Source organism: Anarrhichthys ocellatus, unplaced genomic scaffold (assembly GCF_004355925.1).
Source record: "Anarrhichthys ocellatus isolate YVR2014 unplaced genomic scaffold, GSC_Weel_1.0 scaffold513, whole genome shotgun sequence".
NCBI classification, from domain to species: Eukaryota; Metazoa; Chordata; class Actinopteri; order Perciformes; family Anarhichadidae; genus Anarrhichthys; species Anarrhichthys ocellatus.
The window spans coordinates 17,244-31,671 of NW_022280487.1; the positions used below are offsets into that span (position 1 = coordinate 17,244).

The 14,428-nt window shown below is 43.5% G+C and overlaps 1 protein-coding gene across 1 annotated transcript; it reads left to right on the forward strand.

The window, feature by feature from the left end:
* Positions 1-369: 369 nt before the first annotated feature.
* Positions 370-14,172, forward strand: LOC116401539 (reversion-inducing cysteine-rich protein with Kazal motifs-like; the record flags this gene model as incomplete). Its single annotated transcript, XM_031879995.1, has 7 exons — positions 370-391; positions 456-514; positions 7,187-7,261; positions 9,871-9,907; positions 13,239-13,324; positions 13,456-13,503; positions 14,139-14,172. Coding segments are annotated over exons 1-7 (361 nt in total), but the record flags the coding sequence as incomplete, so codon positions are not given.
* Between the last annotated feature and the right edge of the window lie 256 nt (positions 14,173-14,428).

Sequence of the window (14,428 nt, forward strand, 5' to 3'; positions counted from 1 at the left end):
GGCTGGGCTCACAGTATTGAATCAACACCAATGACATCAAGACTCTGAATCAAATGGAGTCATCAGATTCCCAAACATTCCCATCCCGACTAACCACGTCCTGGCTCATGTTTGAGAAGCGGTTTGTAATATTTAGGGTGAATAGCTTAAGAGATGAATATAAGACCGAGATGGTGGGTGATTGTAGAGCATCCTCTGTCCCACCGACTGTATTTTACTGTGAGAGAGCAGCTCAGCACCACCGTGGTAAAGTGTCACGTCAAGTCTACATACTAAAACCGAGCCAGGTCCCTTACTGGAACCCTGGACGTGGGCTGTGGTCTGGAGCTCTGCTGCCAGCCAGCGCCCCCTGTCCTAGTGTGTCAGGACATGACATGTATCTCCACCAAAGGTAACGCTGTAACCTGTAATGACCTGACGGCAGTATCACAACTAACTCACCCATCTGTCTGCAGATCCCTCCTGTTGCCAACATGCTGCCGAGTTCTCACCTTGCAAAGAAGCTTGTGACCAGGTAAAAAACACACACTCTCTCTCACACACAGACACACACACACACACAAGCCCCCTCCTCGGCCCATTATAGTCAGCCTATGAATAGAGGTTTTTGAAGGGGAGTGGGGGTAAACTTTTTTTTTTTTGTCTTGTGGTTCTTTGAAGTGAAGAAAAAAAGTCTCACCCAGTTTCAATTGGGAGCAGGTGACGCTCTCCCCCTCCCTCTCTCTCTCTCCACGTCTGTCTTTACGGTCGTAAAGGAAGCTTTTTCTCTGCGAGCAGCAAACGGGCAGAGAGTTCAAACCTTCCTCGTGCTTTTGAAGTGAAGAGGGAGGCTGGACAGAACTCGCTGTGCTCTTAATGGCCGACACCAGCGCTTTGCCAGCCAAAGAAAGAGAGAGGAAACTGATTGAAGAAGACATTAGATGAAAAGATGGAGATGGATGTCTCAAAAGAGAGGAAAAAGTGGTGGGGGGGTGATAACGATGAAAGAGATGGAGCAGAATAGATAATGGACTTTCAGAAGTGTAATGGCCTCAGAACACCCCTCAGAGGTTGTGCTTAAGGTCTCGTGTGTGTGTGTGTGTGTGTGTGTGTGTGTGTGGGTGGGTTTCTTCGGGTGTCACGGGTGGGGTCGAGTGTCGATGTAACCACCAGGACCATTTTTAGCTCTAATGGAAGCCGCCTTGCGCCTGGTTACACCCAGAAAACGAGCCGTTCTTCAAAAGGTGCGGGTGGTCATACATAGAACCCAACGGCTGTTTGAGAAATACAGATGTGCTTCCAAGCTGTTTTTGATACTGCTGGTTTGGAACATTTCAAATAAAAGAAAGTAGACTTGACTCTCTGAAATGTCAGCACCTGGCTACTGAAGTATTACCAGGAATGTGATTTAATATTATCACCTCAAACAACCCAAAGAGTGTCTTCTGCGTGGATTTGTGGTCTCCACGTATAACAGCCTAAGTTGTATAAATGGAGATAATGGCTCACTTTCGGTTTGTTTTGCCTCCGGGGCCAAAGTTGATGCTAAACCTTCACTTTACCCAGCAGTTAGGAAGCAAGACATGACAATGATTTTGAAGGAGCTGCAGCATTTCATGGAATAAGAGAAAAACGCCAACTCTCAGGCCTCGATGACGCATAATTTGAAAACCGCTGCTTTTTTTCTCTTAGCCGCCCACCGCTCGATGAGCCCGGCACCAGAGAAAGAGCCCATCAGTCTGCCAGCCGGCACTTATTCACCTTTCATACACGCAGAGGGAGTCTTACAAACGGCCCGTCGGTTTTCAGAGTTGGTCTTTTCAGAGAGAGAAAGTTCTTCTTTGATTGTCTGCCAACAAATCACTGTCGCTCGGCTTGGCGGTGTGTTTTTCTGTCACTTCGGCGGAGATGCCAGGGCACTTGGAATAAGCAGTGGATGAAGTCACTGTCGGTCTGGATTGCTTTCCTCCGATGCAGTTGCTTCCAACAAAGACCAGTCCAAGAACACCTGATTACAAACACATTACGAGCACCTGGAGCCTGGCATGAAGGAGCCGCTCCCATAAATGATTAAAATGGACAGCGGCGTACAAAAGCAGAACTCCATGCTTCAGCTGTTCTTCTTTTTACCCAAGTGAAAGATTAGAAGGTGCTTTAGTAATCCAGTGGGGATATACAATTGTAACACTTAACGGAAATAGGGCAAATTGGGAATGTTCAACACATACAACCAACACTTCAATGTGCATTTAGACGATTGGTATGATTGGCCTCCACCACACATCTGTCTCTTTAGCTGATACATGCAGCAGTGTTGCAGGAATGAGTCAGCATTTTTACACTTCCAGTTACCTCCTCTGGAAGTCAATGGGTTCTGTGAAAGTGTTTTAGTTAGATGCCTGAAATAAGGTCTGTGGTTAACACAAGCGTAAAAGCTTTTAACGTTTTGTTGTGAAATACTTCAGTAAACACCTCTTTCTTAAAACTCGATAGCGTCCTAAATAGGCGGTTGCTAACAAGTGGCTATATGAGACTACGTAAGTTGTCGGGGACATTAAACATCACGTCGAACACATCAAGCTTATAGGTTACATCCACACTACCACGTTTTTGGTTTAATAAACTGCATTTGTGTCTAGTGTCCAGACTACTGCTGCGTTTTCGAACCCCCTAAAACAGAGACGTTTGAAACCGCCGGTGACGTCGTTTTAGTTTGAAAACGCCGGGGTTTGTTTTTGTGCGGACGGGCAAAAACCATGACGGACACCCATGTTTGCTGCTTGGTTGGGTCTCATCACTCATCATGACCCCTATCACGTGATCCTTTTCCAGAAGAAAACCAACAAACAACATCAGCCCCGACTACCTGTGGTTAATTTCAACGTGGATAACGAATTAACGGCGCCGCTGACCTTGTTCACGCTAACAGCCGTTGTGCAGTTAAATTCTGTATTTTACAATGCTACTACTGCCTACATGTGCCGGGGGCAAGCTATTATTATTAGGACGGAGATCACTTTTGTTTTATAAAACGCTGTGACTGCCGACCATCAAGCATCTTTTGGTATTCTTTGCCTCAGTCAGTGTTGGAATCACTGTGACGTCTCAGAGCAGTGGAAAGGGAAGAGACCTCCGGTCCTCCAGCAGTCTGAGTGTGTGGAGCTGTAAATCTCACCCACTGACTTCACACTTCAGCCAGAGACTGCTGGCAGCGGCTGCGTTCTCCCAGGCTCTCGCCTTTGTATGTTCACACAACACTTGGATGTGTTATGGCTGAGTGTGTGTGTGCGTGTGGAGACACACGCCACAAACTTGGATGCCTTATTGCTGTCTCAGAGAGCATATCTCAGAAGTGTTGCGACTGACTTCATAATGCAACACTTTCCCATGGCCCGGACACATTCCTCTGTGTGGGGAAAGATTATGCACGGCCAAAGGTGCAACAAGTACATTTCTACTGTCTCCTGGATCAAAGTCAGCATAATATACAGTATGTCGGGGTCTTAATCAGTTCCAATAACTCAGTAATAGAGTCGGGGAGTGTTCCAATGGCGAGATCCACAAGCCCCTCTTTCCTTAAAGGAACAGTGCGTAGCTTTTAGGGGGATCTACTGGCAGAAATTGAATTTAATATGAATAAGTTTGTTGTCTGTAGTGTAAGATCACCTGAAAATAAGAATTGTTGTTATTGTTGGCTCAGAAGGAGACGTTTATATCTACCTATAAAGAGCAGGTTGTCTTTAGGGAGCTGCCGCCATGTTCTACGGTAGCCCAGAACGGACAAACATCAAACCAAACACTGACTTGGTTCATGCGTTTTTCTGCTTTCTCGTCAGCCACTGTAGTTTCAGCCGATTGCTATCTGCAAATGTGCCACCAGTTGGTGGCAGATCCTACACACTGCTCCTTTAAAGGGAGAATACAAACATACACCTTCTGAATGTTGAAGTCTTCTACGACTGAATTAACTGCCTTGTTAACTCGTCGTAAAGCGCACTTCATACAAACTCTACAGAAACGAAATAAAGCGTATTAAATCACCGTCTCTGGTCTGAATAAATCCTTAATTAACCGAGTTCGATGTGAAAACATGCCGACTCTGCACACTTTGCACCCTTTTTCAAAGTACTGTTTAGAGGTTAAAACTGCTTAATCCTCACAAGTAAACCGGAACAAATTCATTGTTCTTGTCCTGGCCGTCGGACTGTGGAGCCGGGCATTAGAACAGCCTTTTGTACCACTTCTTCTTCTGCTGCTATTTTGTGATCTGGCATTTTGCTCAATTCATTCTGTAGCTTCTGAGCTTGAGCTCGCTCAATTTCCAGATAGCTCTCCAGCTCCGGCTCCACGTTGGTTTTAGCCACTGCAATCAACTTTCTTTCAGCACGGAGCTCTGTCCATCACCTTTGACTACTTTTGAGCAAAAAGCATCATTGATGTAAACGCAGAGTCCGCCTCTTCTCGTCCAGCTGTCCGCCCGGCAATTTGAGCTTGATCCGGATTCACAGCACTCACCAACTTCCCGTTGCTGGGTCAGCCTGACAATGCAGTCACTGACATTTTTGACTTTCATTCAATTTTGTCCAGAACTTTTTGACTACTGCTTCATTTGAAAAGCTCTTGATCGACAGCTCAACTAAAGCATTATTCACTTTCCCCTCAGGATGAATTGTAATTAAAGCTGCGAGCAGCGATGAACGGGCCCTCGCAATCTGCAGCTCGTCGGGGGTGCCGGCGGGACTCCGGCCTGCGCGGCCAAGAACGTCGCGTCCGCAAGTGAGACGGATTTAATCCCTCGTGGACCGCCTGATGCTGGAAATGATGCTTTGCAAATAGTCCGATGCTTCCTGTATCCGCTGCCTGGCGCTAGAACACATGCATCATGTAGCTCTGTGTCAAATGTAAACCACATTGTCTAAAAGTCATGTAAATCGGAGGTGTTTATCACAAAATGCAGATTTCCTTTCGCCAGCAGGTGGCGCTGTGAGTACTAGTGAAAATAAGCTTGTAGACATCCTCAGGCCATGAGTGTTATCGAGCATGTGAAGTCTGAGACTGTTTGGAACATGTCCAGCTGAATTACATCAGCTTTTTTCATGGGGAATCACGTAAAGTAGCCGCCCGCTACGGTTCCGTCAAACGTAAAGCTTTTGATAACTTTTAATTACAACTGTCTTGAGATTGTACTGACAAAATTTAAACAGGATCTGATGAAGTCCCTAGGAGGAGTTCGTTAAAGTATAGCGACTAGAAATAGGCCAAAATCGATGGAAAAATGACACATAAATCAAAATGGCCGACTTCCGGTCAGGTTTAGAGCATGGTCCCAAGAGACTTATTTGTAAGTCTCCACAGGATACATCTGCCTACCAACTTTCATACATGTAGCTGAAACGTAGCGCTGGAGCTGCTCTTTTGAAATATTGTAGGGGGCGCTATAGAGGCAATTTAAAACGGATGATTAAAAAAATCATATACAATATTTCGTCCAATGACCTTTGACACATGTAAAAAGTTGCATGCGTTTTTGAGCATCCCAAGTTAGTAAAACCATCAGCTTCGCTTTTCATGGCGAACGATGCGTCGCCATGGCAACAGCGTTCAATGAAAACGCACAATATTCTCGGCGATTTATCATCAATGTCTTAAGGCTATCCTTACCAAATTTGAGACTCGTCAGATCACCTGGCTAGGAGGAATAAATAAAAGTATAAAATTTGACATTTCCTTTAGCCAGTAGGCGGTGCTATGAGTTGGAGGTTTTTTCAATTGAAGTATGTTCAAACTTGAAGTAGCATCATGCATAAGAAGTTTTGTGCAGATTGGATAATGTACCTTTGAGTTATAACAACTGATATTTTCATAAACAATGAGGCAAAATGGCCGCCACGTCAAGGTTCTTCGATGAAAGCGCACGATTTTGATCACAAAGGTCTTAAGAGCATCCTGACCAAAGGAGAAGTTGATCGCATAAATTCTCTAGGAGTTCGTTCAAATACGAAGGATGAAATCTGTAAAAAGTGACAAAAAGCACAACTTCGCGGGTTTGCTGTAGCGCCCCTTAGTGGTTGAATGCAAAACAAATCTCAGGGTATGTTACAGCATGCGATGTGCACATATGCTGCAAATTTGGTAATTGTAGGACAAACAGTTGAGAATTTATGTGTATTGATATTAAGCCACGCCCCTAAGAAGTTTATTGGTCCATATTTTGTAAACACTAAGAGATATCAAAAAGCTTTCGTTAGCTTTTGATGATCTAGATCCAATAATGATCCACAGCAAATTAAGTAGCAATCGGACGCAGCATGTAGGAGGAGCTTGCAAAAATGTGTTTTTCACTAAATTCAATATGGCGGAAAATCTAAGTAGGCGGAGCTTAGGGGTCTGAGAGGCTTTTTTTTAGATCTAGCGGATTGGGACATCTGTGATGAATTTCAAGTAAATTGGACATACTGGCCGAGGGGCGTCGCCGGTCCGATTTGTAGGGGGCGCTAGAGAGCCATTTTTTTACACACAAATATGCAAATTTTGGCAGCAGAGTTTCTCCACCAGACGTGACAGGTGTGCAAAATTGGTGAGTTTTCATGCATGGCAAGTACCCCTACAAGCTCCATCCCCAGAAAAATAAAAATCATAAAGAATACCCCTTACAATATCAATAGGGCCTTCGCAGGCCCGACGTCGGTTGCTCGGGCCCTAATAACTTTGATGATCCATCCAACTCTTTTAACAAATAACACCAAATATCTGCATTCTTGACAGCAATACAACTATCGGTGTATCACTCCATTCCGTCTCATTTGTGCCATTGTATTTGACTCTTCATTGTGGTCGTCTAATGCATTTGCTTGCCATGAAACCTTGTATTGCAGCTGTGTTTGAAAGGTGTTTGAAACTTCATCAACCGGCCCTGCTGTAAGTTCTTCAGCCACTTTAGACTCCTAGTAAAGCTGCAATATGTCTTTGAAGGACCAACAGGCAGCTCCAGACAAGAAACACTACCAACATGTAAAATAAGCTGAATATTTTCACGACTATATATGATGTCAGAGTGTGTTGAGCTTTGGCTCTCTGAGAAGACGGAGTGCCCTTTAAGATGCAAGGTGGTTGAACTAGTAAATGATTGGTTTGGTTTCTACAAAGCACATGTACATGGATTTAGAAGGTGTTTTTATTAAGTCAGTGTTGTTCTCCCATGTTGCAGCTCGCCACTATAAAGAGTGAGTCTCGTCTAAAGCATCTGCTCCAGAGGTTACCCAGTTACTGTCCGGAGTTGATGGTGAGTACACTTCCTCTATTACAATGATGCTTGCTGTATTTATTGATCAGCTGTTTGATTATTTGGGTTGGGATGTAATCATTCACCCCTTCTTGCTCAATACTGCACTGTAAAAAGTGTCTTTAAAATCCAATTGGAACAAAAAAAATTGCATTCAACTAAACTAAATAATTAAAAAGAAGTGTCGATAAAATGATGATGATGTTTACTAATCATTAGCAATGCTGTAATTTATGTTATTTTATCTTTTGTGTGGGTTTTAAATAATATATTCTATCGTAGCTGATGGCAAACAATCACATTCTACCATTAATACAAGTTTATTGCTGCAAACATTATTACATTTTATTTACTATTTTAGGTCTTTTTTTTATAATTACCAAATGATTTGGGAAATGATCTCTGGTAAGTGAGATCCAAAGCACACCTGCAATGCTGATTGCCGTAGGTGCTGCCAAAGAGAACTAAACGGAGATCTTCTAGACTAACTTTAGACAGGAAGTGGGTCGGTGGTTGTGATTACTCGACTACTGGAGCACCTGGTTAAACCACACACACACACACAGGCTCAGAGCTTCCTCCCACCATGGGTAATTACTAAGCAGAGAGGCTGGTTTGCTGCTTGTCCCCCTCTCTCTCCATGAGCCACACCAGTAATTAGACCGAGGCAGTCTGAAATGAACATGTGTCCAGTTCTTATTCAGCCAAACCGATGCCCAAACACTGTAAGCTATTGACCTGCATTTACCGTACAAACGTGATGCACGTGTGTGTATTATTACAGCTGTATTGGGATTGAAATGTTACTTCTAAACATGTAACTGGTAGCATTTAGATTTAGGTCTTAGTGCTGTCACAGTACCAGAGATGTTGGTTTTGTTGCCATTCTTTGAGCCTGATTAACTCAATAAAAACATTTGTGCCATTTTCTTAGTAAATCTGGCCCTTTGTCATGAATACTGGATATGTTTTGATACTGAACATTAAAAAGAAATATACAATTTTATAAGTAAAAAAACAAATTCCAGCTCACCGAGAAGAGCAGAGAGGTAAACAAAGGCAAAGAACACAACACATCGCTGCTGTTACATAAACAAGTTTAGAAAACATGAAAATAAAGAGCATGAAAGTTCATTCTTGACACTAAAAACAGCTATCGACAACTTCAGTTGCCATCGAGATGGTTCAGTTGTCATCATGTGACCTAAGCACGAACTGACCAGGTGGCAACCTCTGGTTCTGCCGAGTGAAGCCAATGCATTCTCTCTAGTGTCCACCAGGGGGCGACTCCTCTGGTTGTATAGAAGTCTATGAGAAAATGACTCTACTTCTCTCTTGATTTATTACCTCAGTAAACATTGTAAACATGAGTTTATGGTCTCAATCTCTAGTTTCAAGTCTTCTTCAATACAGCATGATGTTCATTTAGTACATTATGGTCCATTTAGAGTCACACAGACCATAAAGCAGGGGATGCTTTAGGGCGGGGCTACACGGTGATTGACAGGTCTCTACCAGAGACGTATACGGCGTCTCTGCATAACTCCTCCGCATTCTAAATATGGTCACTTCTCTTCATTGGCTAGAAAAAAAACCAACATGGCGACGGCCGTAATCCAAGATGGCGATAGCGAAATCGAGGCTTCATAACGTTGGGTCCACAAACCAATGGGTGACGTCACGATGGCTACGTCTGCTTTTTTAATAGTGTATATAAGATACGCTAGTTCATTTTAGGTTTTTTGAGCTGAAAATGGAGACTGTGAAAGAAACACTGCTTAGTTGGCCTTATGTAGGTCATATCAGACTGTAACAAAAAGAAAGCTTTCATCGTACACGTACACACAAAGGCTCTCTGGGTAGACTGGAGGGATCTCTGCTTCTGCTCATGTAAACGGCAGCATTATTCTTCCTGTCATGTTGTTGCCTCATTGGCCCCTGCTACATCACAAATCATGTTTATGCCTCATGTAAAGACACCGTTACTCCCCTGCACCGCCTCATAAATGAGGCTGACGCCCGCTGACGGGAACCTTTGTTCCCCAGCCAAGAGACACACGGAGGGAGTGTTACCAGTGACGCGCTGACTTCACACAAAATGATCTGTGAAAGCATAAGGGCATGAAAGAGCTTTTTTCCTCTCTCTCTCTCTCTACCTACCACACTTCTTTTTCCATGTTTGCCCGTGCTGCTGTCCCTATCTGCGCCTGTCTCTCTGTCCCAGACGAGCTCGTTCGTGAGGATTACTCCCACGACATCTCACCACAAACCCAACGGGACTTTCATAGGATTCATATGTTTTCCTGTTGTTCTCCATTGTTTTGATGCAGGGAATGTCACGGCCGTTTCTCTGTGAAATCAGAGAAAAACAACATTTACGTCTCAGTCGATCGTTCAGTATTTGTCTTCACTGGAAGATATTGTTTTGATAATACTTATGTGCATCAGGATTTTTTCCCTGATCTCACCTAAAGACGCCTATGCATCCAACTCTGTGTCCTTCATCAGTTCATTAAAGGGCCAGTGTGTCAAGTTATGTTGTATTCGGATGTGTTTTATTAAACCTCAAGTCGTCTGACATTAACCCTTTCTTCTCCTTTGCTTTCTAGAATGAACTTTGGACGTGCATCAACTCTTCACTCCCAGGTGAGAGAGGAATTTTGATATTAAACCGTATATGTGTAGCATTTTAAAACGGTTTCACTCGCAGCGTTGGTATCCGTCACCACTTTAAGGGGAGTAGTATTGGTACTGGTATCGTGGTTTTTTTAAAACCACACCCAGCCCTAGTCACGGTCCAACGTGTGTGTGATGTTCAGCTTGTTATGGGCTTCTGCTAAGTGGCAGAAAAAATAAAAGATGAATGCTGTCACGATCAGGCTTTGCCTTGTGTGTTCTGTGTGTCTTTGTGTAGCTCCACCCTCCTCACTCTACCTGTCAGTCACTCCCTCAGCATCAGCTTAACTCCCTTCACCTGCCTCTAATCAAGCACTCCCTCCTCATCAGCACAACTCCCCTCACCTGTTCAAGCCACTTTATAAACCCCTGCCTCTCAGTCACTCACTGCCAGGTCACTGTTCATACCTACCCGCCCGTTTTTGCTCGTCCTGTTCCCGGTTTCCCAGTCTGCCTGCCCTGCCTCGTCCTGCCGGATACCCCCCTCTTGTCTCGTCCTTGGATTCCCTGTTGTGTTCGTGATTCATTAAAACCCTTTTCTCACTGCATCTGACTGTCTGCGCTTGAGTCCTCCATCATGCCCCGTGACAAATGCTGCGTTAAGCATGACAATCAGATCATAGGGCTTTAAATTGTACAATAACGTAAGATTTATTTTAACAGATTTTTGTATTTTTTATATATATTTTGTAGTTGTGAGAAAAAAATGATTTAGTTAGGCACATGGTGGTTTTAATTGTCTAATAAACGCACTTGAAAACCAATCCCAATGTCCACGATAACGGACACACGGACTTTGAGGCGTGTCTCCACTAAATTCATAGCGTTGTGACAAAACCAGAGGAATGCAAGCCTAGGCTATATTACACATCTGGTTTATTCATCAACCATTTCTTTAAATTCTGCTTTGATGGTGCTGTTTTTGAAATAATACAAACAGGTTAACAGTTAATAGATTGTGACTTGTGGCCAGAAGCTTGCACGTCATTCCAGAGTGCCGTGTTATTGTGAAAATATTATGTACAATCATAGACGACGACGACAAGGGGGTTGGGTCTTTAGACTGAGTACTCATCCTATCTATATGTCTAAACTTACTGTGCTTACAATAAATCAAAAGGAGACACCTTGACTCTAGGAATGACACGAAACATAACATTCAGCCGGGCAGTATCTACTGTGTGTATCTGGTTGCATGAGAAGTAATGGTAGCGAGTGAAGCTGTTACAGCTGTGAGCGGAGCTGGATCCGACCAGAGCAGAAAGCAGGCCCCGGATCAAAGGCCTAGGTCCTGCTGCCTGTGCTCGGAAACAAATGTACCTGTCAGACGCCTAATGGCCTCCAGATCGGGAGGTATTGTTATCCTTTTCTTTTTTTTTTTGCACTCATTAAACACTGGCGTCCAGACAGCCTCGGGACTCCCTCAGATCCCATCGGGCTCCTGAGATATCGTCAATTCTCTGATGTGCACCGCATCCCTTCATTTCTCAGAATGCCTTGCTAAATGTTGTGGAACTTGTTGGAGCTCAGCTTGGAGCACAATAAAGAGTAGAGGGTGTAGCGGTGCATTCAAATGGCTCGGTGTATTTCTGGTGCACCACAGGAAAACCTTTTGGACAATTGTATAAGCAGGCTAATGATTTTTTATAGTGATGTTTTTTGAGTTCTTAAATAGACGAAGCCATTATTAGAATGCATCATTGCCGTTTCAGGTAACCTTTATGTTTTACGACACCAGTAAAGAATATACGTAGAGCATTTTGTAAAGCTCTAAAGTGTCTTTTAAGTGCAACGTGTTGGCGCATCCTCAAGTGACGTCTCGAGCGCGATGAGGAGACAGATATCTGCACTGGAGGAAATGCTTGTGAACAATCATCACCGGAGTTAAATATTCATGATGTGCTGCCTCTTCTCTGCAGTTCATCCCGTGAGGTGTTGCCTCTAATCTGGCATGTCTTTTGTTCATAGTCCTGTTTCTCATCAGTAAAAGTGTGTCACATTTAATTCAAATTTTAAAAAAAAGAATAAATCTATTGATCTCCATGGGTAAATCGGGTCACTGTAGCAGCAGTAATTGACCAACCAAATCACCATTTCTGTTGCTGTGTCGGTCAACTTTCGGTCAATATGGCAACCGAAACCATTTAGTCACCAAGTGCAGTTTAAAATGACTAACTGCATGCGGGCTGTCAGGTTTACAAACAGAAGCCATCTTTTAATGCTACTTTGAACACTGGCTGTGGTACTGATGCTGAGCTCACTGACAGACTTTTACGTTTGGAGAGAGAGCAAACAACTCATCTTTCAAGTGCCTTTGTTGCCAAGAGCAGAAACGTAGGCACGAGAGGGGAGAGAACGATGAGACCAAGTGGCTGTCCGAGTGCGCGCTTAGTTGTGATTGGTGCGTTGCCATAAAGGGGCGGCGCTGAAGATCGGTCAATCGCAGCAGAAGCAAGAAAGACTCCAATCACCACGGAAACCTGTTTTACTCCACCAAAGCCAAATCACTTGGCCCAACTCCTCAACAAAGTGAATTTAAATCTGCCAGGACAATTTGTATTATATACTGGTAACAGACAGACAGAATACACACATACACTGAACAAAAATATAAAACGCAACACTTTTGTTTTTGCTCCAAAACTTAAGATTTTTCTTTGCCCATAAAAGGTTTATTTCTCTCACATTTTGGTCACCAATCTGACAGGTGTGGCAGATCGAGATACTTATCGAAGCGCATGATAGTTACACAGACTGGTCACAATAAAAGACCACTCTAAAATGTGCAGTTTTATCACACAGTTTTGAGGGAGCGTGTCATTTAGCATGCTGACTGCAGGACTGTCCACCAGAGGTGAGCGTCTCTGAGACACTTTTTTCATCAGCTGGCTGGTCTCGATGTGGAGACGATGTGGAGGTCCCGGGCTGGTGCGGGTACTCGTGGTCTGCGGTCGTGAGGCCGGTGGAATGTACCGCCTGGTGGCGATCCTGCAGGCAGCATGCCAGAGACCCGCTCCCTCAAAACTTGGATTATCTTGGCAATGTGCTCACTAACACGGATTTTCACAAATTTGTAAACAGAATTTGAGGGAAAACATCCACTTGGGTAGAAAAATGTTAGATCTTTTATTTCAACATCAAAAAAAGGGTTACGTTTATTTGTTCAGTGTACTGTATATCAAGCTTTTGCTAAAGGTCAGTGTTGTCCAATGAATAAATCAGTCTCCACAAACTGCACAAGCTCCATAAAACAGATTCACATGACATATTGTTGATTCTGTGGCGCTTGATTTGTCTCCAGGAGTATCCAGGAAGTCGGACGGCTGGGTGGGGCTGGGCTGCTGCGAGCTGGCCATCTCAGCTGAGTGTCGCAGGGAATGCAGACAGGTGAGATATCGTGAATACAGTGTGGCCAACTTTCTTTGTGAGAAGAAGTGTCTGGACATTCGTCTCGCTCAGACCTGGTGCTCCACCTCCGCTGTTGTTTTAGTGACTCTGTTTCCCTTTTTCCCTTATAGGCATCATCTAAAAATGACATAACTAAAGTATGCAAAAAAGTCACAGAGGTAAGTCCAATAAAATGAATTGCGTATTGTGATCATGCATGAAAGAGCAGAATGATATATAGACTCAAGTTCTCTAAATTAAGTAGTAATACTGCCACAATTGCTACTGTACTTCTACTGCACATTCCACTAGTGTATAACTGATACTACTGTGAAACTCTGTAACATACTAACAGTCACTTGTATGGTATAAGTACTATTTTAAATATTCTTTTTAAAGTGAAAACTAAATTAGCATCATTGTTTAAAAGAAAGCTACATAGATTGGAAAAAAATGATAAAGGGATAAAGAAGAGTCACCATACCTCTACAAAATTACATATCAATACAAAAAGACAGCCATTAAAAAAGGGGATCTTAATATTAATAAAAACAGAGTTTCCAACCTGGGGTGTGGACCATTTAGCAGTCGTTTCCTGTACTGTAGGGTATTCTTTACATCTTCAGGCCTCTATGAATCTGAGGAGGAGAAACCACTCTTCTGTCTAACTGCTGGTGACTCACATCCATTCTGAGGCCATTGATTTAAACCGTCACTTGTAAACCACAGACACAGCTTTAGTAGTTTTGTTTTGTTTTTTTGTCTCATACTGTGTTAAGATTAATCACCACCAGCTTCTCTCGTCTCCTTTTAGAACTCCCTCTACAGCTGCATCACCAAAAATGAAAGTAAGTTGTCTCTCTCACACACACACACACACACACACACACACACACACACGTAACCGAGATAAACAGTGACGACGCCAATGGCTGCAAACACTGATCTCACATCTCCCTCGGGCCAATAACTAAATAAACTCATCAAGACCACCGCTATCTTCTCGGAACAAATAGGTGGCCTTTTTTGTGCTCTCTCTCTGTAAATACACAACATGCACACACACACACACACACACACACACACACACACACACACACACAC